Source organism: Papio anubis, chromosome 4, assembly GCF_008728515.1.
Source record: "Papio anubis isolate 15944 chromosome 4, Panubis1.0, whole genome shotgun sequence".
Taxonomy (NCBI): Eukaryota; Metazoa; Chordata; class Mammalia; order Primates; family Cercopithecidae; genus Papio; species Papio anubis.
In genome coordinates this window covers 118,078,020-118,105,017 of record NC_044979.1, presented here as the reverse complement: position 1 = coordinate 118,105,017, position 26,998 = coordinate 118,078,020, and the positions used below count along the sequence as shown (strand labels likewise).

At 40.4% G+C, this 26,998-nt stretch overlaps 1 protein-coding gene across 2 annotated transcripts in view; it reads right to left on the bottom strand.

Moving 5' to 3' along the window:
* Positions 1-26,998, bottom strand: part of ABCA13 (ATP binding cassette subfamily A member 13) — a 492,370-nt gene that overhangs the window by 319,485 nt on the left and 145,887 nt on the right. For both annotated transcript variants that reach the window (XM_017956721.3, XM_031665413.1), the window contains 2 exons: positions 11,329-11,442; positions 8,063-8,153 (listed from right to left, as the gene is read on the bottom strand). In XM_017956721.3, the coding sequence (XP_017812210.3) occupies positions 8,063-8,153; positions 11,329-11,442 (205 nt within the window). The remainder of the gene's footprint in view (positions 1-8,062; positions 8,154-11,328; positions 11,443-26,998) is intronic.

Below are 26,998 nucleotides of genomic sequence, written 5' to 3'. Positions count from 1 at the left end.
TTTTGACCCTTTTGTAATCATACTTAGCTTAAAATACAAAACACATCATATAGCTGTACAAAAATATTTTCCTTATATCCTTATTCTTTGAGCTAGCTTGTTTTACTTTTCAGGTATTTTTTTTATTTTTTAGTTTTTTTGTTAAAAACTAACACACAAAACCGCACATTAGCCTAGGCCTACACAGGGTCATTATTATTAATATCACTTTCTTCCACCTCTACCTCTTGTCCCACTGGAAGGAGGTCTTCAGGGCACTAACACACATAGAGCTGTCATGTCCTACGCTAGCAATGGATTTTTCTGGATACATCCTGAGGGACCTACTTGAGGCTGCTTTACACTTAACTCACATATATATACACACATATATACACACACACACATATATATACATATATACACATATATATATGAAATACACTCCAAATTGAATTAAATACATATGCCAATAACATAGTAGTTATATTATGATGATCAAGTATTACGTGCTGTACGTAATTGTGTGTGCTAGACTTTTATATGACTGGCAGTGCAGTAGGTTTGTTTCCACCAGCATCCCCACAAACAAGTGAGTAACGTGTTGTTCTACAATGTGATGGCGGCTACAAAGTCACTAGGCAGTAGGAATTTTCAGCTCATTATGACCTTATAGGAACATCATCATGTATGCAGATCAATGTTGACTAAAACATCATTATGTGGCATTAATTACAAATTAGAAAAGCAGCTCCACACAAAAACTCTTAGGTCTTAGGACACTAGGCAGATCTCCCTCCTCTGGGAGGAAAGAAGCAATATCCTTGTTGGGTAACAGCTCCTGCACAATGGACTAGATATAATAAAAATAAAATGTGGTCTAGTATTGACTGCATGTTCCATCACTTTGGAGACCTCGACTACACTCCCCAACCTAAATGATGAGGGCACTGCTATGTGAGGAAGATGGACTACAGAGGACAGGAAACAAATGGGCAAAATCCCTGGCGAGAGTCCTACAGTCACGGCTCTTATTGGGTCGCTTCGTCTCACAGTATACAGTAAAACTGGGCCAAGAAAAACACACAGGGCCCATGGAACAAGAGGCGTGGCAAAGAAACACAGGTTACTTTAAGTCTGAAAGGGCCAAAACAATACTGGGGTTCACATATAGGTTGACATAAAACAACATAGTATAAAATTCTACAGTAATGTGAGGCCAAGCTCAAGATAGTAATACAAGTTGATGATTGTTCCTGATTCAGTGTATACACCTGAGGATTCATCGGGTGCGTCCTAGACATGGCAGGCATCAGCCGAAATAGACCAGAGGATTTAACATTCCAGTGTGTCTCCTCCTGACATTTGTTTTCAAGAGGTGACTCCATCCTATTTCTCTAAATGAGAGTTTATCAAGCTAGGCCCTACAGACACTTTGGGCCCATAATTCCTTGTTGTGGAGGGCTGCTCTATGCAGTGTAGGATGTTTAGCAATACCCCTAGCCTCTACCTGTTAGGTGGCAGTAGCTGTGACCAGCTGTGACAACCAAAAATATCTCCAGACATAACCAAACACCCCTTGGAGGACACAATCATCCTCAGTTGGGAACTACTAATGTGAACTGAGTCACAATAACTTCTACTCACCAAAACACTTCTACTCACCAAAACACTTTTATGCCTCACTCATAATGTCACCAAATTTTAAAGCAAACCCTCCAACATTAAAGAGAGAATTCAAAATAAACAAATAGAAAACAGTAATAGTAATTTTAAAATAAACTAAAGTTAAAATAGCATTATTTTTATAGAGAGGTAAAAATATCAAAGAAACAATGACAAGAAAACTCCCCTTAATTGAAGAGCCATCGTCTTCAGATTGAAAGGCCAAAGTGAGGAAACCCCCACTTAGAGTAATGGAAGACAACGTGGGGCAGATGAAGTTTCCTGCCAAGAACAATCAGAAAATATGAATGACCTTTAAAAAATCTATATAAAGACTTTAGTTTAAAAGTTTAAAAAAGTCTACACATTGGGTACAGTGTACACTGCTCAGGTGATGGCTGCACTAAAATCTCAGAAAGCACCACTAAAGAACTTATCCATGTAACCAACCACCACCTGTTCCCCAAAACCCTATTGAAATTAAAAAAGAAAAAGAAAATCTATATAAAGACTTTAAAGAGATACCAAGGCAGCAAAAGCTCAAAGGTCAGAGATGCAAGAGAAAAGGGAACCTTGGGAAGCCTGGTATTTGGTCCTGCCAAAAACTGAGAGGCTGAGTCTCCAGTGGTCCATGGGACTTTGAACTCAGGATCTACATGGTCCCTAATTGATATCAGCTTTATAGTTGAGACCCCCCACCCCACCCAAATAGGGCATCTATCTAGGAATACAAGAAACTAGAAATTTCCCTACTAAGGTTGAAGTCTACCTCCATCAATCCACTCCATCCCCAACTGGATTAGGAGAACATGGCCCTGCCCTAGCTCTCTGCCAGAAGCCAGAAAATAACATTATCTAGAGGAAGATAGCACTATCAGGAGACTCAAATTTATTTCCACAATTTTCCATTTATAATATCTGGTTTCGATTTTCTTAATCTTTAATATTCCTGGAGACAAGGCAAGAAAAATAACCAAAAAACAAGAGAAAAATAGACTTAAAAAATACCCACAACAGACAAGTATTAAAGCTCACAACATACACTTCCAAAATGTGAATATTGTGTCCAAAATTACATGAAAATAGACTTTCACCAGGGAGCTAAAAACTATTTTAAAATAATGAAATTTAAATTTTAAGTGGAAAATGCAACAACTGAAATGAAGAACTTCATTGATATGTTTAATAGCAGATTCGACTCAGCTGAAGAGAGAATTTGTTAATTAAAAAACTAGTAAGAAAAAAAATCACATACTAAAGCATAAAGTAAAATAAGGTTGGAATATACAGAAAAGGATATAAGAAGTATTGAACACTGTGAAAAGTTTTAATCATGTTTAAAAGACTGATTAGAAGTTCTGGCCAGGGCAGTGAGGCAAGAGAAAGAAATAAAGGGTATTGAGTTAGGAAAAGAAGAAGTCAAATTGTCCCTGTTTGCAGATGACATGATTATATATTTAGAAAACCCCATCATCTCAGCCCAAAATCTCCTTAAGCTGATAAGCAACTTCAGCAAAGTCTCAGGATACAAAATCAACGTGCAAAAATCACAAGCATTCTTATACACCAGTAACAGACAAACAGAGAGCCAAATCATGAATGAACTCCTATTCACAATAGCTTCAAAGAGAATAAAATACCTAGGAATCCAACTTACAAGGGATATAAAGGACCTCTTCAAGGAGAACTACAAACCATTGCTCAGTGAAATAAAAGAGGATACAAACAAATGGAAGAACATACCATGCTCATGGATAGGAAATGGCCATACAGCCCAAGGTAATTTATAGATTCAGTGCCATTCCCATCAAGCTACCAATGACTTTCTTCACAGAATTGGGAAAAACTGCTTTAAAGTTCATATGGAACCACAAAAGAGCCCGCATTGCCAAGACAATCCTAAGTCAAAAGAACAAAGCTAGAGGCATCACGCTACCTGACTTCAAACTATACTACAAGGCTACAGTAACCAAAACAGCATGGTACTGGTACCAAAACAGAGATATAGACCAATGGAACAGAACAGAGCCCTCAGAAATAATACCACACATCTACAGCCATCTGATCTTTGACAAACCTGAGAAAAACACGAAATGGGGAAAGGATTCCCTGTTTAATAAATGGTGCTGGGAAAATTGGCTAGCCATGAGTAGAAAGCTGAAACTGGATCCTTTCCTTACTTCTTATACGAAAATTAATTCAAGATGGATTAGAGACTTAAATGTTAGACCTAAAACCATAAAAACCATAGAAGAAAACCTAGGTAATACCATTCAGGACATAGGCATGGGCAAGGACTTCATGTCTAAAACACCAAAAGCAATGGCAACAAAAGCCAAAATTGACAAATGGGATCTAATCAAACTAAAGAGCTTCTGCACAGCAAAAGAAACTACCATCAGAGTGAACAGGCAACCTACAGAATGCGAGAAAATTTTTGCAATCTACTCATCTGACAAAGGGCTAATATCCAGAACCTACAAAGAACTCAGATAAATTTACGAGAAAAAAACAAACAACCCCATCAAAAAGTGGGCAAAGGATATGAACAGACAGTTCTCAAAAGAAGACATGTATACAGCCAACAGACACATGAAAAAATGCTCGTCATCACTGGCCATCAGAGAAATGCAAATTAAACCACAATGAGATACCATCTCACACCAGTTAGAATGGCAATCATTAAAAAGTCAGGAAACAACAGGTGCTGGAGAGGATGTGGAGAAAGAAGAACACTTTTACATTGTTGGTGGGATTGTAAACTGGTTCAACCATTATGGAAAACAGTATGGTGATTCCTCAAGGATCTAGAACTAGAAATACCATATGACCCAGCCATCCCATTACTGGGTATATACCCAAAGGATTATAAATCTATACTGCTATAAAGACACATACACACATATGTTTATTGCCACACTATTCACAATAGCAAAGACTTGGAATCAACCCAAATGTCCATCAGTGACAGACTGGATTAAGAAAATGTGGCACATATACACTATGGAATACTATGCAGCCATAAAAAAGGATGAGTCTGTGTCCTTTGTAGGGACATGGATGCAGCTGGAAACTATCATTCTCAGCAAACTATCACAAGAACAGAAAACCAAACACTGCATGTTCTCACTCATATGTGGGAGTTGAACAATGAGATCACTTGGACTAGGGAAGGGGAACATCACACACCGGGGCCTATTATGGGGAGGGGGGAGGGGGGAGAAATGGCATTGGGAGTTATACCTGATGTAAATGATTAGTTGATGGGTGCTGACGAGTTGATGGGTGCAGCACACCAACATGGCACAAGTATACATATGTAACAAACCTGCATGTTGTGCACATGTACCCTAGAACTTAAAGTATAATAAAAAAATAAAATAAAAGACTGATTAAAAGACTGACAAGACTGATGAAAAGCAAAAAGGAGAGAGAAAGAAGAGATACAAAATTATTGGTAATGAAATAGGGGATATTTCCACATATCATTCAGATGTAATTTTACTTTACTGAGTAAAATCACTCAGGAATTTTTTCTCTCATTCTCTTTTTCAGGACGACACTGATTAATATGAACCCACAAAACATGACAACAAAACAAAAAGGAGGACATAGAGCCCAGGAATCATGGTATCCACCCCAGGACAGCAGAGCAGAGAATTCCTAGGAAAGCAGCCGGGTGCTGGCAGTAGCGGGCAGCCTGCCCAGGTGGAGCGTGGTAGGGGGTCTGGGTGGCGTTTGCACAGACAAAAGGACTCAACATAAAGATGATGTGTTGGCACACAGGAGGTGGGAGTAATGGAGAACAAGTGTTTCATGTAATAGCAAGAGAGCATAAAACTCTAGGAAAAGGGAGACATGGTAAATACGGGAATGTCATTATAATGCATAGCCTGGCTCTGCACTGAACAACATTTATCTCCTCATACTGTTCTATGACAACTAAAATGGTCATATTAGCATAGTGGGAGCAACTGATCAGGGAAATGATGTAGTACAAAACTAAATCTGCATCTTTCAGAACAGGAAATCAATTGATAATTCCTGTAACAAATAAATCAAGAAATACTACCACAGGTATATCAGTTAGATATGTAACGACTAATCCTAAAGAAATTCCTAAGTTTAAATTCATACTATGGAGTGAAATGGAAGGCAAAGCTAGATGAAGGGACTTTTTCTTAGTAACAGTCAATATTTATGGATACAAAAAACTTTTATAATAATCCTAATTTTTTGCAATCAGGTAACAAAATTATATGAACAGTTTAATCATTTTTGTGAAAATACATATACTTATCTTCATATGAGTACATATAAATTCATCTAAAAAAGAACTCTGAGGCTTTTAAAATAGCTATCTGTGGTGATAAGATTATAGGTGGATTTGTTTTCTGGCTTATTTGTATTTTCTAATGTTTCTACAACGGACATATATACTTTTTGTAATAAAGCAAAAAGTTATTTTTTGAAGTTATATAATGAGACCAGGCTCAGAGGCTCACGCCTGTAATCCCAGCACTTTGGGAGGCCAAGGCGGGAGGATCACCTAAGGTCAGGAGTTTGAGCCAGCCTGGCCAACTTGGTGAAATCCCATCTCTACTAAAAATACAAAAATCAGCCGGACATGGTGGTGCGTGCCGGTAGTTCCAGCTACTGGCGAGGGTGGGGCAGGAGACGTGCTTGAACCCGGAAGTCGCAGGTTGCAGTGAGCCGAGATTGCGCCATTGCACTACCACCTGGGCGACAAGAGCAAAACTCTGTCTCAAAAAAATAAAAATAAAATAAAAGTTAGATAATGAATAAAAATGACAGCATGATTAGGCAAATATTCCCAGAAGTTGCATCAATATATCTCCAAATAGTCACCTCAGTTTCCAGATACTGATTATAGGATGAAGAAAAGTGAGTATGACCTAGGAATAAATTTTAAAAGGGTGCATGCAGTAAGGTGAGTTCATTTGTTAGCTAAGTTACAAAAGGAGATTTGCATCCAGTCAGTGATCAATTCCTCACCACCACCCCACCCGTGAACGCCTGACCCCACTTTGTGCCTGCTCCTGGAGGGCTGTACAGGTGGGAGAAAACAACCAACATTCACCTGGATGAGATGGTCTTCAACCTCCAGCATCAGGCAGGAGGAGAAAGAAGAGAGGATCACACTTCATGGATCTCAAAATTCCATGTGAATCTCATATTCTGTGTCCCAACACACTCGTAGGAAAAGTTCTAAATTTCTAGGGAACTTTCTCTTAATTTTACAATGGAAGCTTACATGTGGGAAAACCTATTCAAAAGTAGTGTCGGCTAAGCAGCAACGTGTTGAACAAACGTGGCTCAGGTACAATTCACACTCTAAGACATCTGCATTAACACTAGCACCACGGTAGATGCAAACTCAGGAGACATCTGTGTTCCACACAGGATCTCTCGGACCCATGTAAGTCCTTGATTCCAGCAACAGAAGATGGGGACGCTGTTATAAGCTTTCCAGTGCTACTTCTTTTTTAAAAGGTGTTTTAATTAATTGAAAAAAAATATGTAATGCATTTAAAATACAAAACATTTTAAAATATGATTAACCTTTCTGAAGTAGTATTAAGTATTACATTCACCAGAAATTGTTTTAAAGGGAAGTACTATATTATGTCTCATAAACTGTCTTGCCTTCTTCTGACTTTCATACGTAAGGCAGATCCGAAACCCTTTCCCATGCACAAGCAGAGTGTGACAGAGTCAGGGACCTGGAACAGCCTGACACCCATCCTTCCTCTGACTCCAGGTCCCTGCCAACTGGGTTAGGCTGCTGAGAGTTTCTCTGGCAGGGCCCTGATTGCTGATTTTGCCACAGTGTTGCAGTTTCTAAGCACAGTCATCTTCTTCTCTGCACTGCATGGTGGAACAGGAATAGTTTATGCCCTTCTGGATTATTTCATGGAACTGGCTTTCCTTGTGTGTCCAGCAAATGTTTGTTAAAACGCCTAAATGAATTCACAGATTCATCAATTGCAGAGGTACAATAAATGTTTACTGATATGTAATGTTTTTATCTGAGCTTCTCATTTTCAAATCTATCAATGGGTTTCAAGTTACTTTTAACTCAATAATAATCATTTCTTTTATAAACTTATTTTGTAATTCACAATTCTTGTGTTTGAATCAGGCAACTTCCTTTTTAACTAGGTTTTTTAGTAGTTAAGTCCTGAATCAGTGAATCAAAAAAACTTCAGGCATGAACAAACTTTGGGGTGTATTTAGTTCAAGCCCTTCAGGATCCAGATAAGAAAATAGAAACTGAGAGAGGAAAAGCGACCTGCTGGAAGTCACTTAGCAACATCATGGCCCAAGGGGGAGGACCCACCTAAGTGGCAGAGCCATTTAGGCAGAAGAACACTACCACATCCATCAGCACACTTACCGTATGTCTGGAGTTTTTCAGTAAGTTTGTCTACATCAATGTGCAACTGCGTTTCTACAAAGTTTCTTACAAATTTGTTTCTCAGGGCCTCCTAAAGAAAAATAACATAGCTTAACAAAAATAATTGCATTATTTCATATTATTGAATAATACCTATTAGACTTATTCAAAGTTTCATTACAAAGGAACAAAGCATATAAACTGAATCCACTTAAAAGAAGTTTTAAAACACCACAATAAATAACGGGATAACATCTTATTAGGACTTTACCTTGAAAAACAAAATCAACAATTACAAAAATTTATGTTGTAGTTGTAATTATGTATTAATACTAAAAACAAAGAATGAATGAAGTGGTTTGTTTTTGGCAAAATTTTCTAACGAACCTATATAGTGATCTTTTACTTTCTATAAGATTCTTTCCTTTCCTTTGCATGGCCTTCCTCAGAGGCCAGTTATAAAGAGAGGGTCATCATTATAAAAACTCTGAGGAAGGATTTCAGAATTTCCCAAACCCTCTCTCAATGCTTTGCTACTCATCTTCAGAAACATCTTTCATTGCTTCATCTGTACCATTATTCTTTCATTACTATTGATGGTTGTGACTTTGCCTCATTTGTCAATGATTGGAGACAAATCGTTTACTGTGGAGAGTTCTCCAAGATTTTTTCATCAACTTAATGACATCTTGCCCCTTTATTTTGCCAATGATATCCATGTACTTGCATTGCACTGCCCCACACTTACGACATACAAAAACCAGCAAGAAGCTGAGAGGGAAAGATGCTGATGTATCCAGGCTCTGCCTCAGGATCAATGACTGGGAATTAATTTTGGAATTTGCCAATTTCTTAGAGAATATTTGTATGCTATCCAGATTTTGGTCCAGCACATAACCTGATAACACGGGAGCTCCAGATAAGAATTCTCAAATAATATGTACCCTTTGTAATTAGCTCTTTTATTTCTCACATTCACCTTATTACATGTGATGTTTTTTTGTTTTTTTGTTGTTGTTTTTTTTTTTTGAGACGGAGTCTCACTCTGTCGCCCAGGCTGGAGTGCAGTGGCCGGATCTCAGCTCACTGCAAGCTCCGCCTCCCAGGTTCATGCCATTCTCCTGCCTCAGCCTCCCGTGTAGCTGGGACTACAGGCGCCCGCCACCTCGCCCAGCTAGTTTTTTGTATTTTTTAGTAGAGACGGGGTTTCACCGTGTTAGCCAGGATGGTCTCGATCTCCTGACCTCGTGATCCACCTGTCTCGGCCTCCCAAAGTGCTGGGATTACAGGCTTGAGCCACCGCGCCCGGCCTACATGTGATGGTTTTAACTAATCTTGTCTAAGGATGACAAGACTTTATTATGAAAGTTTGGTGTTTGCTTTTCTTTTTTGGAATCTTATTTATCTTCCTTCACTGGGCATTTGCTATTTGCCAGTCAATGTGCAGGGCAGTTATTATGCATCATGTCTTTTAATCTCAACAACATCCCCGTGAGGTTACTGTTGTCTTTTACTGATGGAGCAGGGAAGCAGAGCAAAGTTAGGGCTTTACCCAGAGGCTCTAACCACTCCATCTAGTGGCGGAACCAGGCCTGGAACATAGACATCGACTACTACAAACCCAAGGCACTGCAAGTTCCCTTGAGCATGATCCCAAAGCTAAGAAATAGAGGAACAATTTACACCGTCTTATCCTATGGAAGATAAGTTCTTCAATTGGTTGGACATGTGACTTTGATTTCTGACATGGCCACTTAGTACTCAGGTACACCATAGACTTCACAAGGAGCTGCCCAATTTTTGAGGCTGAGTTAGGCACTGCTTTATGTTCTCCTAGATCTTTGTATACTCTCGACTTGGCGCTTATGATATTGTGTGATATGTTATTGCACACAATATATATAGTTGCAGCAGAGACCTTATCCAGTCTAAAATACTGTCTGTCCCATTAACTGCAAAGGTTCACTGATGTCTGTATTAACAGATTAATCCATGCACAAGCAAATTAAAGAAGATTACAATACTAGCTAATACATATGGCCATGGTCGCTGTGAGAATGAACATCGCAGACCTCCAACTGCAGGAAACGGAAATGGCAGGTCCCACTGCTGCACTCTGAATCCATGGCACTTTGCCCTGAGGCCATGTCTCCCACGGGCTGTCCCTCACCAATTACCACCACATCAGGCCCACTCCCAGAAGCCACAGAACTCCACTGACATGGGACCCCTACCTTGATAACGGACTTTAGCTCTGTGACTCCCTCTCAGCCTTATCTGATGTCCATTAAATTGCAGGGTCCACCAGGATGCTTCCACCCGACCCTCTCCCTCTCTGCTTTCCTCAGGGTCAGACTTGCATCACCATTGACAACCTTGCTTCCAGCCTGTCTAGCTTCCTCTTCCTTTGCTCAGCAGCCATTTCCCAAAATAAAATTATTGCACATGTAATCCTGTCTTGGCATCTGTTTCTTGGAAAACTCAGACTCACCCAGTAGCATTTTCTCTGTGTCAAAACCTATTCCAAAGGCTCTATGTATCCTAGCCCATTTATACCTCATAACTACTATCACTTCCTCATTTCTCAGGGAAGAAACCTAAGGCACAGAGAATTTCAGTGACTAGTCCAAGATCACACAACTGGTGGCAGGGGTTGAACTGGGAATCAAATTCAAATGATTCTAGCTCCTGAGTCCGTACTCTGAACTACTTACCTGGTGGTTAATGAAAAATTAAACATGAATTAAAATGCAGGCATATTTTCTCATCCTATCAGAGTTAAGGTAAGTTGAAGTTACACAAATGCCCAAAAAATTATTAGGTGATCTACCTGAATTAAAGTTTTACATTAATGATTGTCAGGGTCTAATGGAGTTAGGCCATTCTAAACTGTAAATTGTTCCTTTTTAAAATATTAAGTTGTCAATACAGAATATGAGGAAATTATCATTGATTGTTGAATAGACCTACAATTCAAAAGTATGCAAACAATCTAAAAAGCATTAAGCTTAATACAGAATTTAAAGAACAGGTTACTATTAACAAATTATTAATCATTCTCACGATGATACCATCTTGCATGGGTAAAATACTGAAAATTCACAAAATGTTTTCACACATCTCTAATTTTACGTCAATTATATGAGTCAACTAGAACCACCATGCCTGATGTGACTCTGTAGAATCCTCTACAGGGCAGCCCTGATGTCTCGGACATGCCCTAGCAGTAGCTCCCTATCCCTTGGTGACAGAGACCAACCACTCACCTGCAGCTGGTTGAACATCTGGCCACTTCCACTTCTCTGGAAAAGGCTGGACATTTCCAGCAGTGTTTCTGATAAAGCTTTTAGCTTGTCCACAATATAAAAGGTGGAATTAGCCTGCAACATCAAGCATATTTGGATATGTCTCTTATTCAGCTGTTATATTAAGGTAAATATTCCAACAAGGACGGTATGTGACATGGCCACCAGAGCAAAGATCTGCCTGTGGGCCAGCTGATACCTTCCTCAATAACATGAAAAGTTCCAATGCCCTCATATCACAGGTGAGTTCTCTGAGACCTCTCTCCTTGACTCTGTCCATCCAGGGACTACTTGCCTGTTCACCCTGTCTCGCCAGTGTTAGAGTCACTGCTGGGTAGAGCCTATGTCCCCAATATATGTTGACCTAATTAATCAATGCTTGCCCACATTTCTTCCTCAAAAATACATTCTCAACTAATACTTACTTGTTTTATGGTACCCAACACTATTGAGGATAGAATAAAATTGGTATATTTTTTCATTTATTGCTGCTGGCAGAGTACACTGGCATAAGACTTTTATAAAGTAATTTGGTATCAGAAAAATACAGTCACTGATCCATAAAAAATGCACATGCTTTACTCTCTCAAGATAAAAGGACTCTATCCTAAGGAAATAGTTTAAATAAAATATAAAGCTATTTCCATGAAGATGTCTATTGCAATATTATTACATTTAATACTGAAAGCAGTCTAAATGCCAAAGGGACAATGTTTAAGGAGGGTTTCAGAGTCTAACCACATCTCCCTAGGGTCACTAGGAGACCCTCACAGCGGCACAGGAGCTGAAAAGCAGCCAGTACAGCAAACAGAGAAAAACCTTGAAGTCTCAGCTTCAGCCTTCAATAAAAACAGGGATAAAGATTCTTGTAAGTATTAAGACAAATTAGTATTCCAATACCTTGGCACCAGGCCTGGTACATAGTAAATACTCAGTGAACACCAGCTATACCAGTTAAAAAGGTTGAATAACATTATTAATGCAACAAATTTAGAAGATCTGTAAAATATTTTAAAACTACAGATAAAGAATACACACACATACACACACACACACACACACACACACACACACACATATTAAATTCCCCACCCAGAAGACCTCACATTTCTAACATTCTAGTAACAGAAGGTAGCCTAACTGGGCTGCCTCTCTGGAAGGACCAGGAGTCCTTTCAACAAACCAAGCTGGCTCTGCCACACCAAAGGGGGGATCAGCTGGGATGACACTGATAATGAACAGCCAGGGAAATGGTTGTTCTTCCCCTGAGGGTAAAGGAACCACAACAAACACCCAGGAGACAGGGCAAGGAGTATTCCACAATGACAAGTGACCTGGCCTGAAAACACTGGCTGCCCCACAGCAGGATGGCTCCTGAAGCAACAAAGACCTTGGATCCTAAGAAGTCCCCTTCTTCTCCAACTGCTGGAGGCTCATCTCCCCAACATGGAGGCAGTTGGACTGGAGAAATCTCATCTGTCCTTTCAGCAGCATCAGGGAGTCCCTGATGCATCAGATAAACCAAAATTAAACTCTTATTGGAACCACAGCACACAAAGTGGGCCAAGATTTGTGCGTTAAGCCTAAGTACAACAACTACCCACAAAAATAAAAGATTTTTACATAGGGCTCAAAGTCTCCTATTATATTGCTCAAAATACCCATGAGACACCTGAAAAACACCATTATAAAAATAACGAAAGAAAAGACAACTTGAGTTAAGAAAAACAATCGATGCCAATATTGAGACAAATCAGATATTGGAGTGACCTAGCTAGTATTTTAAAGCACCCATCATGAATAAAATAATGCTTCAACAAGCAATTGTAAATTGTCTTGAAGCAAACAAAATAGCAGAAAATCTCAATGAAGAAAAAGAAGTTATAAAAAAGAACCACATGGATACCACATGGACAATGCAATAACGCAAATACAAGAGCTCGCTAGATGGTCTCAGTAGAAGAATAGAGATGGCAGAGGTGAGAACCACTGAACCTGAGAGCTGATCAGTGTGTGGCACCCAATCTGTGCAACAGGGAGAAAGGAGATTGATAGGCAAGTGAACAGAGCCTCAAGTACCCGTAGGACAATAATAAAAATTTTGATATTGGTGTCACTGGACTCTCTGAAAGAGAAGAGAAACTGAGTGGAACTGAAAGAGTACGAGAGGAAATAATGGCTGAAAAACTTCCTAAAACTGTAGACATACAAAAACCTACAGACTCAGAAAGCTAAGCAAACACTAAATATGATAAACTGAGAGAAATCTACATTAAACCACACCATAATTAAACTTCTAAAATCTGAACACAATAAAAGCTTTAAAGCAGCCAGAGAACCATGACATGTTACCTCGAGGGAACACCCACTCAAAGGTTAGTAAATCTCTCATCTGAAACCCTGGGAGCCAGAAGAAAGTAGCCTAACATTTATCATGATGTAAGAAAAGAATCGTCATTGTGAATTCTGAATCTAATGTAAATATGTTTTAGGAATGAAGATAAAATAAAGACATTCTCAGATGAAGAAAAACTTTAAAAAAATGAAAATATGAAAAAGAATCTTGGAGAATTGAGAAGGAAGAAAAAAACAACAGAAAGAGCAGAAATGTGGGTGAATGCAACAGACTATACTGTTTTCCATGAGTTTTATGAAATGTATTTGATGATTAAAACATAAATCATAACACCATCTGGTAGTCAAGATGATGATATTTAAAAGCAGAAAAGGTAAAGGGACCTAAGTCGAAGTGGATTTCCACACCTGGCTTGAAGTGGTAAAATCTCAATGCCAATTAACTGTGATAAGCCATGTATGTATGTCTGTATTGTAATATCTAGAGCCAGATGTTCTTTGTAAGAACATCATACAAAAAGATACTCAAAGACAGTATCAATAAATCATTTTTTAGGATGAGTATCCTAAAATCATGTCTTAGGGTGAGGATGCTCAAAAATGTTTAAGTAATCCACAGGAAGGCAAGAAAAGAGAAACAGAAGACACGATAACCAAAAGCTGGGAACAATCCAGATGTACCACAGTGTGTAAATGGCTGAAGAAACTGTGGACCATGCATACCAGGTAATGTTATTCAGCAATAAAAATGAATGAACTCCTGATATCTGCACAATATGGATACTATTCTAGGGAATTATGCTAAGTTTAAAAAGTCAATCCCAAATTATACATGCTGTATAATTCCATGTATACAACAATCTAGAAATGACAAAATTATAGAAATGAAGAACTGATTGGTGGCTGGCAGGGATCGGGACTTGGTGGGGAGTGGTGTAGGAATTAATGGCTGTGGTTATGAAAGGTAAAGCAAGAGACTCTGCTGTGATGTGACTGTTCTGCTTCAGTGCTGGTGATGAATACACAAACTTACACAGGTGCTAAGGCTGCATAAATCTGAATACACACATGCACACACAGTAAAACTGGGGAAATCAGAAGACAAGTGAACTGTATCAATGGCAGAATCCTCTTTGTGATACTGCATTATAGGTAGTTTCATGAGATGTTACCATTAGGAAACCCAGTGAAGGGTACACCGATCTTTCCTTGTTGTTTCTTACAAATGCATGTAAATCTACAACTGCCTCAAAATTAAAAAGTTAATTTTTAAAAGAATATGGAATTCTAAATGAATAAGTGCCCACTGATCACAGATGGGATCATTTGAGTATCAAAAAAAAAATAAACAAATAAATAAAGACTGCAATGGACTGAAATACATTTACCATGTTTAAATCTATGAATTCACAATCATATTGTTTAATTAATCACCTTCAGAAGATTACAGAAAACTAATGAGGCTCAGAGCTCATAATCCCAACTAAAAGTGTGTCAGGATTCTCAGATATCCTGTGATTAAAGTCTTATTTCCATTTTATTTAATTAGGAAAAATGTCTTGGGCTTTCGTTTCATTTATACACCACCTACTAACTTTTAATTGTAGAAAATGATTTATTCCTCTCTTGCAGTTATTCTTTCTTTTAAAATAGAGGAAAAATATCAAAATGTGACTAGGTCATAGCACAAGATATTAGCTCTGGGTTTATTTGTTCTGTTGTATTCATTATTTTTTGTTGTATCAATTATTTTCTTAGTTATATCACCCTCTTCCCTCCTTATTCAGACCTTTTTCTTATTGCATCGAAGGGGAATGTGGTAGAGGAATTTGAAGATTTGAAAAGGAAACAAGTAGATATATTCAGAGTAGATAAAAGAAAAATATTTCTTTTTCATTTGGCCAAAATCAGGCAGGGAAAAACCCAGTGATAGAGCATCCCACACTTCCCCTCAATGCACTTCATACTAACAAGAGCCTGCTTCCTTCCCATCTCAGATAAATGGATGAATGAATGGTTGGGAGGATAGATGAATAAATGGATGAATTTATAGATGGATGGATGGACAGATAGATGAATGGATGGGTGGATGGGTGATGGATGGATGGATGGATGGATGGATGGATGGATGGATGTGTGGATGGATAGATAAATGGATAAATTGATAGATGGATATATGGATGTATGTATGTGATGGATGGACAAACAGATGAATGAATAGATGAACAGATGGGTGTGTGGATGGTTGAATAGATAAATGAATAGATGGATGGATGGATGGATGGATGGATGGATGGATGGATGGATGGATGGATGTGTGATGAATGAATGGGAGTATGGGTAGATAGAAGGATGGATGAATAGACAGATGAATGGACAGATAGATGTGTGGATGGATGAATGAATGAATGAATGAATACATGGATGAATGGATGGATGAATAGACAAACGGATTTGAACGGACTGACAGATCAACGATTTGACGGACGAATATATCAAACAGACGAATGGATGGATGGACGGGACGGACAGACAAACGGATGGATGAACGGACGGATGACGAAATGGATGGATGGATGGATGGATGGATGGATGGATGGATGGATGGATGGACAGATAGATTAATGGATGGATGGATGGATGGATGGATAGATGGATAGATGAATGGATGGATGGATGGATGGATGGATGGATGGATGGATGGATAAATGATCAACAGATGAATAGAAAAATGGATGGCTGGATAGATGAATGCATGGACAGATGGATAGATGGATGGATAGATGGCTAGATGGATGGATGAATAGATGGGTGGATGAATGAACGGGTGGATAGATGGGTGGATGAATGGATAGACAAATGAAGAGATAAATGTGTGGGTGGGTGGATGGATGGATGGATGATGGATGGATGGATGGATGGATGAATGGATGGATGGATGGATGGATGGATGGATGGATGGATGGACAGATAAATGAATTAATTTATTGATAGATAAATGGATAGATGGATGCATGAGTAGATGGATGGATGGATGGATGGATGGATGGATGGATGGATGGATGGATGGATTGGAGGAAAAGAGAAAGGCTGATCTGTTGCCCCTGAAACAAAAGGGACCTGTGCCCTGAACTTCCCATACAGAGGACATGGCTAGACAGGGCATTTAGAGGGCACACAGCCAGTCCCCCAGGATTAATTGTAGAAAATGATTTATTCCTCTCTTGCAGTTATTCTTTCTTTTAAAATAGAGGAAAAATATCAAAATGTGACTAGGTCATAGCACAAGATATTAGCTCTGGGTTTATTTGTTCTGTTGTATTCATTATTTTTTGTTGTATCAATTATTTTCTTAGTTATATCACGCTCTTCCCTCCTTATTCAGGACTGGCTGTGTCCCCCACTCACTTCCAATGCCCTAGGACTGGCTGTGTCCCCCACTCACTTCCAATGCCCTATGTCCTCAATATGGCACACAAATTCAATGGAACATGAAATAACTAGCTTAAAAGACTTCCTGGGATTTTATCTTGTATACATTTTTTGCACTGTACCAAATTCCAAGCCTTCAAAAGGGTTCTACTCTGTGCCCTAGAAGCCCGGTTTCAAATGCAGAGGAAGCATCATTATTGGTTCTTCAGTGTGGACCCCCTGAGTTTATCTATATGTTTTCAAAAACAGGTGCATATGTTGGTATTCTGTTTTTCTTCACTCATACTATCCACGTTCTTCTTCACTTTGCCTGAAATTCTCTTGAAGATCAGTCTGTATCTGATTCAATCAATTCTGTATTGATGTCCAGTCTCTGTTTCCCATCTCTACTGCTTACAAACAATGGCACAATAAATATCCTTTTTTGCATGTGCTGATAGCTGTCTTTGTAGAATTGATAGATATTCCCAACATGGCCTCAAAGATATCACAAAAATATACTCCCAACAGCAAGGTATTAGGAGTGACTCTCTCCTAATACCTCCAAACAATAAAATATATCAAATTATGAGCCTTTACCATTTTGATATGATATCTCATTTGTGGATATCTCATTTTGGGGATTTGCATTTCTCTTACTATTACTTAAATTTGAGCATCTTTTCATTTGCTTAAAATACATCTTGGGTTTTTTAAATTATTTTTTGAACTATGTATTTATAATTTTTCCTCACGTTCTAATGTGCTATTTCACTAATAAATTAATTAATATTGTATCTAATAGACCACCAATTCCAAGCAGACAGGAAGAGGAATGATGGAAAATCGCAGGTATCCAAGGTCAGTAAAAGAGGAATATCTGTGCTTATCTGAGGGTTTGGATATTATCTAGTCTCACAGAAAAAGTACATTCACAGGTCTACTGATACTGAAGTCTTAGAGAACTGCTATTTTATAGGAGATTATATCAAACAAAGCCACTTGTAAAATGTAATTACTTCTACTCAGCAACTTTGCTGAGTTTTGATAAAATGTTCCATATTGGTCACTTTCATCCATCTGAGAGCCTCGCTGAACCACTGACAACTTGCTTTCCAATAACTGATTCGATGCCTAAAGTCAGAAAGTGGATTGCAATGAATTTTGTTCTCTCTCTGGGGCTCCCTGGGAAAGACCTTGACCTGCCTAAAGGTCCCACCAGTGCCCTTCCCCATTGCTCTGCACTTGTAAGTAGCCCCACATATGTGCAGAGCCTGTGCACTTCCAGCCTGTATAGGTTTATGTAGACTCCAGGCTTAGGCAGATTCCACTTCACTGGCATTTTTCATCTTTAATAAGTATCATGGAACCAAGAATTTTTACTTCTGTGGAAGTTAGTTATCAGGCTTTGTGTCCATTTAATGACAACATTAGCAATAGCCTGTGCATATTCTTCACTTTGCCTGATATTCTCCTGAAGATCAGTCTATATCTTATTCACCAAACTCTGTATTGATGGCCAAATTGTTTCCCATCTCTACTGCTTACAAACAAATAAATATCTTTAAACTGTGTGACTTCATTCTCGTCCTCCCAAAGGTGAAGGCAGCCAGAATTCTGGGGATGGGTGAAATTCCATGCATTGCTACACAAAGTTATTTTAAAAAATGAGGTCAATTAGGTACCCAGTATCCCAAACTGATGATAGTGAAGGAAGCTTTAGTATACAGGATCCTTATTATTTTATAACAAATACTGTAAATATGGCCAATGAAAGTAAATTGGCTGCAGAGTCTGCCAAATTTGGATTCAAGCCATGAGCTTCTGTTTATCATCTAATAAACTTGGGAATGTAAACGTTCCCAATTCTTACTATTTTAATCTATAAAATGGATTTAACAATGTCTACTCCCTGGGATTCTTGTGAGAAGTAAATGAGGGAGGACTTGGGAAAGTGTCTGATATGGTTTGGCTGTGTCCCCACCCAAATCACATCTTGACTTGTACTTCCCATAATCCCCATGTGCCATGAGAGGAACATGGCGGGAGGTAATTGAATCATGGGGGCAGTTCCCCCATGCTATTCTTGTGATAGTGAGTAAGTTCTCACGAAATCTGATGGTTTTATAAGGGCCTTCCCCCTTTGCTCAGTTCTCATTCTCTCCTGCTGCCCTGTGAAAAGGTGCCTTCCACTATCATTGTAAGTTTCCTGAGGCCTCCCCAGCCATGCGAAACTGTGAGTCAGTTAAACCTCCTTCCTTTATAAATTACCCAGTTTCCCGTATTTCTTCATAACAGTGTGAGGACGGACTAATACAGTGTACATGATGGCTCCTCTAACCTTACAGAAGTAAGTGCTCAATAAAGAGTGATTCAATCTGCATTTAAAACAGTAAAATTATTGATGTTAGAGTTCGAGAACTATGAGCAAATGTAAAACTCTATCTGTCCTGCTCTGTTGCTCCAGATCCAATCAGAATCCACTATACCAGATAGATGAGACTGACAGCCGATCTCTGCCCATCATAACCTGATATTCCAATTTGGCAGCTTGAGGCCAGCTCCTTCCATAGGAAGCAGTCTTCCCCATGTCCTTATCACTGGGACTCCACATCTCCTTCATACCACAAGCAGTTCCTCTGAGGCAGAAATAGATATACTCACATGTGAATTTCTACTTGGAGAATACAGTAAAATATGACAGAAAAAATAAAACATTGGCCTTAGAGTTAAACAGTCTTTGTTTCAAATCCCATCTCTGCCTCCTCTTAACAGCTCTTGATAAGGTTACTTACCCCTAAGACTCACTTTCTTTACCTGCAAAAGGTGTATGACATTTGCCAACCCCTATTGTAGGTATAAGGCATAAATGAGGTTTCCAACCAACATTAGTTCTTAGCAGTGTCAGGATTACAGCAGGTAATTCTTCCCCCTATTCAATATATGTTTGACAAATTAAAACTTACATTTAAGAACTCACGTGCTTTATGGAAACTCTTTGTACTTCAATAGTATAAAACAAAGAAACCAATTTACAGCTGGCCAGTTATTAATTTACCTTCTCACAACTTGAAATTCACCCTTCATTGCCTGTTCTGCAATAATAAAGTTGGGCCTTTTAGACATTCTCCCTTGCCAATTGATGCAATGTTAAGCTTTGCCAGAAGAGAGCCCTGGAGGGACAGTGGAGGAAGAGGGATTTTCTCTTCCAGATTCTGGCATGCTGCTTCCAACAGGCTCCCATGGAGCAAGCTCCCGGATTCCCCCACATCTAGCTTCTCTGAACCTCAGCTCCTGCAATGTGTACAACCAGCGGCACATGGCACCTTCTCATAGGCAGCATCCACAGCATCCCAAAGAGTGGTGTCCCAGGGATTTCTGCAGGTCTGGCACGTCCCTCTAGATGACTTCCTCAGGCATGCCCTATAGCCTTGCAGAGTTGAGAAGTGTAGAACTTCTCCTGACACCCCAGAGTGCAGATTCATGGCAATTACCACTCACCTCAGTGATTTTCTCTGCCATACTGTGGGCCATGGTTGTGCTAACTTCAGTAGGGTCTGGATTTCAAGCCTGGATGGGGAAGCTACTTCTAGTTCTGTTTCTTCCTTGGGTTCTCTGCTCCAGCTCTAGGGGCAAGAGTTATTCCCTTTATCTGCCATTGTTGAATTATTTAGAGATCTCTTCACTATTGATAGCCAATCCGACGTTACTCCAACGCCTTTTTATAGTAATAATTATTCACATTAAACTTAACCAGTTTTCTCTTTTCTGCTTGAACCTTGACTGATACATTGGCTAATAACAAAATGGACACTGCACTCAGGAAACAGCAAAAAATGAGATGCCATGAAAAGACCAAAAAGAAAAAGTAATCAGATTTCTTAAATATGTCAAGATCACTGAAAGTACCAAAAGTAACAGTTTTAAGCACACTCTGTATTTTTTGAAAAAGAAAAAAAAAAAAAAAAAAAACCTCTTGGGATGTGATGTTGGCAAAGGTATGAAGAAGCCACAGAAGCTAATCTAAGGGCATGAGGGAGGTTAAGGCAGAGATGCCAGTGCTTTGATGCCTCATGTAAGGTAGGGTTCTGCACAATAGCCACAGGGTGGTCATAGTCACCAGTAGGTTCCTGGTTCTCAGTCCTTGGCTCATGTACCCAGCACCAAGCCCTATTTACAGAACGTACCTAGACTACAGGGAAAACTAAAAGTTGGCCATTATGGATCAGTTTTCCTGCCACCAGATGCAAACCATCCTCAGTCTGCAAAAATTTGCTCAGGCACAAATTAGCAGGCCTCCCATGGATAGGCAAGTCTAAGTTACTGCTTCAGTAACTTCAGAGCAAACTATTGTCAGAATAAAAAAGACATTGTTGGTTCTCTGACAGAGGAGGTCTCTAGTGACCAAAGGGAAGGGGAAAGTAACATTTAGCTCAACTTTTAGGGAAAATTTTTAATTAAGAAAGCAATTTGAACCATATCTTCTCCTCCTCCAAATGGCTTTGCAACAAAAATCTTCATACATAAATGCAGTTTAACAAGCTATTTACAAGCAAACACTGTGCATCATTGTACTGTGCTAGGCAGTTAACACAGATGAGTGAGATTGGACCCTGCCCTGGTACATTCCCAGAGAACAAATGCCATGCATTGTGAACATTCAAGGTTCAGTGGGGAATTCATATAGGTCCCGAGGACAGGTGGCTGCTGACAGATGACCTGCAACTGGTTTCCAAGTGCTTCCTACTTTTTTGGTGCTTTTTGTTGTTGTTGTTGTTGTTGTTTTACTATGCAGCCCTATGTTCCTGTAGTAATTAGCATACTAGCCTCCCTGGGCTACTATTTTTCAATATGATTCCATAACCAGCTGCAAAATCATAAGGACAGGGTTTGCAAGTTTCATAGATAGCTCTAATTATTTCCATTTACAAATGGTAAAAGATCATTCCAAAGAGGCACTGTTGTGGGCTAGCTGAATTATGTGCTTTCCAAATTCATACACTGAAGTCTCAACCCTCAGTACTCCAAAATGTGTACTTGTTTGGAAATAGGTCTTTAAAGATCCTATTTAAATCATCAATTAAGTAAAAATGAGATCACTGGAGTGGACTGTAATCCATATAACTGATGTCCTTATAAAAAGAGGAGATTAGGGCACACACACAGAGGGACAACCATGCAAGGACACAAGGAGAAGACGGTTGTCTGCAAGTCAGAGGTCTCAGGAAAAACCAGCCCTGCCAACACCTTGATCATGGTCCTTCAGCCTCCACAACATTGCGAAAATAAATTTCTGTTGTTTAAGTCACTCAATCTGTGGTATTGTGTTATAGCAGCCTGAGAAAACTTATACAGGCTGTATTAGTCTGTTCTCATGCTGCTAGCAAAGACATATCTGAGACTAAGTAATTTATAAAGGAAAGAGGTTTAGTTGACTCACAGTTCCACATGGCTAGGGAAGCCTCATAATCATGGCAAAAGGCAAATGATGATCAAAGTCATGTCTTACACAGCGGCAGGCAAGAGAGCTTGTGCAGGGGAACTCCCATTTATAAAACCTTCAGATCTCATGAGACTTATTCACTCTCACGAGAACAGTACGGGGAAAACTGCCCCAATGATTCAGTTATCTCCACCTGGCCCTGCCCTTGACACGTGGGGATTATTACAATTCAAGGTGAGATGTGGGTGGCGGCACAGCCAAACCATAGCACAGGCAGTATATCTAAGACTTCAAAATAATACACTGGGCCTGAATTCCAGCTCTGCCACTTGCGGAGTGTGTGTGACCCTGGACAAGCTAACTTATCCTCTCTCAACCTTGGTTTTCCTAGCTATACAATGGGGATATTAGCACCTACCTGCAGTGGTGGTTGTGAAGCATACGTGAGATAATCCACATGTGGTGCCTGGTCCAGGCTCAGTAAATGAAATTAATGACCATGGGAGATAATCTTCTTGATGGCACTCACTACTGCTAAACTCAGACAAAGCTATTGCAGATCTGCAAAGCTAAGACCTGGCTCTGGCAGGTGGCAGAGGGCTTGGCATATAGTCTACTCTATCTCCCTTGTATATTTAACACCAGAATGTCTTTGGCTCAAGTGGGTACAAGAGTCAAATAATTATTGTTCTTTAACTTATTCAGTAGCCACTGCTGAAGGTATTCCTAGCATTCTTCTAGGCACTGGGGATGGTGGTCAAGAAGACAGACAAGCTCCCACCCCTCATGAAGCTTGTATTACAGCAGGAGACAAATAATAAACAAGTACACCTATAAGTCAATGAGATAATTTCAAGTAGTGATAAAAGCAAGAAAACAACTCCACTGATAATCGCCAAAGACTAGAAAAAAAACCCACCTGCCCTTTAGTGGGTGAATGGATGAACAAACTGCAGTGAATCCACACCACAGAATACCACTTGGCAATAAAGAGGAGGCAACTGCTGATACACACAATGACCTGGGTGAATCGCAGCCCTTGTACTGAGCAAAAGAGACCACTTTCAAAGTTACAGATGATGATTCCATTATAGGGCATTCTCACAAAGAAAAACCTATGGTGACAGAGAACAGATGGGTTTAGGGTGGGAAGACAGTGTGATTACCAAGGGACAAAATGAGGGATTTGGTGTGGGCTCGGGCAATGGAACTGTTCTGTGTACTGATCCAGACAAATGTGAGAGCTGTTGACCGAAAAAAAACCTGCCGAACTTACTCTATGTTAATGTAAAAACAAAGCAAAAACACACAGTGCCTGTCAGGGGGTGCTTGAAGAGAGAAGATACTTCTTAAGAAGGTTGGAGGATGAGCTCCAGGAACAAAGAAGGCAAGAGAAAGACAGCTGGAGCCCCCCACAGCTGGAACTTGAGGTAGGAGCACTGGCTGCCCTGGGCATTGAGAGGACAGGGAAAGAGGGCTTGGGGAGAGATGTGGCTTGGCTGCCTGGGTCACTGCTGGTGGCCCCTCTCTGATCTCTGCCACCTGCTGAGGTCAGCCTGAAAGAAGGAAGGACCTCTCCAACACAGTGGTCAGGTGAGGACATGCCTCTCAGGCACACTGGATCTCAAGGAAGTGTGGCATTTAAATTCCAGATAGGTGTGGGCTGCTGCCATGTCTGCAGTGATACACAAGGTTACTGAAGAGCTTTGCCGTCTTGAGCAGCATGGGAAGACTTGGAAACAAACGTAACTATCAGAGTCCCTCCTCTGCGGATGGCTTCCAGACAGAGGATCAGGCAGGTGCCCACGGTAGGGCTGCCATTTTATGGGACCTGCTCTGGGTCCTGATTGATGTTATACATACAGACATACGATGCCACAAAGCCAAATATCTAACACTCCACTGCTTGGGGCTCCTAAGAAAATGTAATTCTCTATTTCCTGTAGCTGATCCAGTTTTTACCCACTGGGGATGGTGAAAAGAGAACAAAGTCTTAAAATCGCCTGCTGACAGTTGACAGTGGCTCCCTGTTCAAACAGCATCTTCTGAGGGATTCAGGCTCTTTGGGGTGAATGTTCAAACCCCCTGATGTTCTCCAGGGGCAGCCTGGTGACAGTCAGGGGTGGAGGGCCCAGGACTCCCACAGCCATGTGCCTCATCTGCCTATCTGTGGTGCTGCCAAGGCCCACATCTTACCTGGAACCTCGGGGTCTGGCACTGCCTTCTCCCTTGCTGCTTCCTTCTCACCTCAGCTCCTGCTTTCTGAGTCTCAGCCATCTCCTCTGCCAGCCTGGCCTAGGCCAGCTCGGTGGTGAGGCCACCTCGCTCTCATGGCAGCTGGTTCATAGCAGGTCCCCAAGGCCTGCTGGCTCAGGACATGGACGTCAGGGAAATCTGGCTCCCTTCTACTCCATGCTCAGAGACACTAACTCAGGTATCCTTCCTCTGCTCAGCCACACTGCTAGGAGCACATGCTAGCTCAGGGCCGGCCTACACAGGGACTATCCCCCAAGACACATGGGTAGGGCCAACGCCCTCAGCTTGCAGCTCCTCTATCATCCCACAGCTCCTGTTTGGGACCGTCACCAGGAGAGGAGAAGCCAGGATGCCCACCTGACCACTAACTTCCTCTACTTTCATCCCTCTCTTCCCAGGGACTCCCACCTGCTCCCAACTGGCTGGGGTTTCTCAACCTCAGCACCACTAACATTGTAAACCAGATCATTGTTTGTTTGGGGGTGGGGGCTGTCCTGTGCATTGTAGGATGTTTAGGAGCATCCCTGGCCTCCAGCCTCCAGATGCCAGCAGCGCCTTCTACGTGTGACACTAAAAATATCTTCAGATACTGTCACACGTGCCCAGTTGGGTAGAATTTCTCCGACCCCACCCTGGTTGGAACCACTGGCCTCCACCATCTCTTTCTTCTTTCTGAAGTGACATCTGTCTTCCCCACTCCCCAGAGGCAACAATGGCAGAATGCATTTCTTTGAATAACATTTTTAGGGGAGGAGATCCCATTGGTTTACTATTTTCTGAATATTATTTCTGGTATTTTTTCCACTTCCAAATGGCACTGAGAGGGAGTTACGATTTAGCCCAGTTTCACAAAGGAAGGCACTGAGCACGACAGTTCAAATAACTTGGCCAAAGGGAGAGAGCTAGATGAAAACAAGACGGTCCGCTTTCATGGGCTTATACATCCCGTAGAAGCCCAAACTAAACCACTTTGGGCAGCAGGGGCCTAGAATGTGCCTCGTGATTCTCACTGAAGTATCATTTCTGGCATGCTACTTATTCTTGGGAAAACAATATATCCTTTTATCTGTTTTTCTTTCATAGCCTCCGTTCAAGCTCACATTGTGTCTACACATCGCTCTTCAATTTTTCATCAGCCTAGGCCAAAACCGAACACAACTCTGACCTACAAAATAAAAAGAGCATACTAATGCATTGGAGGAATCTCTTGACCAATAACATGGAAATACCATCAATTCCTTTGCAAATACTGAGTCTGACACCCTTAGAAGTATAAGTTAAATTAACTCCTGTTAAAATAGTTGATCGAGAGGCTGTTAAGCTAAGACGGCTGTAGCACCTTGAGTTCCTATGTAAGCAAACCAAAACCCAGTGCAATGCAAACAGTAAAACAAAAGTTAAGACTAACCAATCAGAAACCTCCAACTAACCTCCAACTAGGGACTTTTGACTTTAACAAATATATTTTCTCCCTCTTGCTGCAGCAAACACTTTATATATGCTTCTTCTATTACCCCATATCCCACGCCCCAACATGGTCAGTGGAGGGTTGAATTGTCTAGCATTGCCTAATTCATGAATAACCGAATGCTCAAATAAACTTACTGAAATTTTAATGTCCCTAAGTTTATCTTTTAACACTCTCTAGAAATTTTGGCCATCATTTTTTTTTCTGGTTCATGAAAGTGCTTGACTTCTACTGTCTTTAAGGCTGATAGATGGAGGTGCACACAGCTCCGTGGAAGGGTATGGATGGATGTGATGGGTGCAAGTGTCCAGGGCGGGGGATATCAGAGCCCAGAAGGGGGAAGGCCTTACTAATGGTCCCTGAGTAATTCTGATGCATCCCCCATGAAGAGCCATCGCCCAGATGACTGAAAATCACAGATCTACTCAAGTCTTTCATGTCAGAGACAGAGAAGAGTCCTTCAAAGAGAACGCAATAAGCCTAAGGTCACAGAGAGTTAGGAAAACGGGGACCAAAATCCAGCCTTCCAACACACACACACGTTTCTTACCACAGCATCATGCTTCTGGGTACCACCTGTGCTGTTACAAGTTAAACCAAATGAAATTGCCAACTTTTATAGATTTTTTTTCCTGCAAAAATGGCAACTTCAGATGGTTCCACCTAACAAGAAGTAATGGAGAGAAAAAGACCATGTC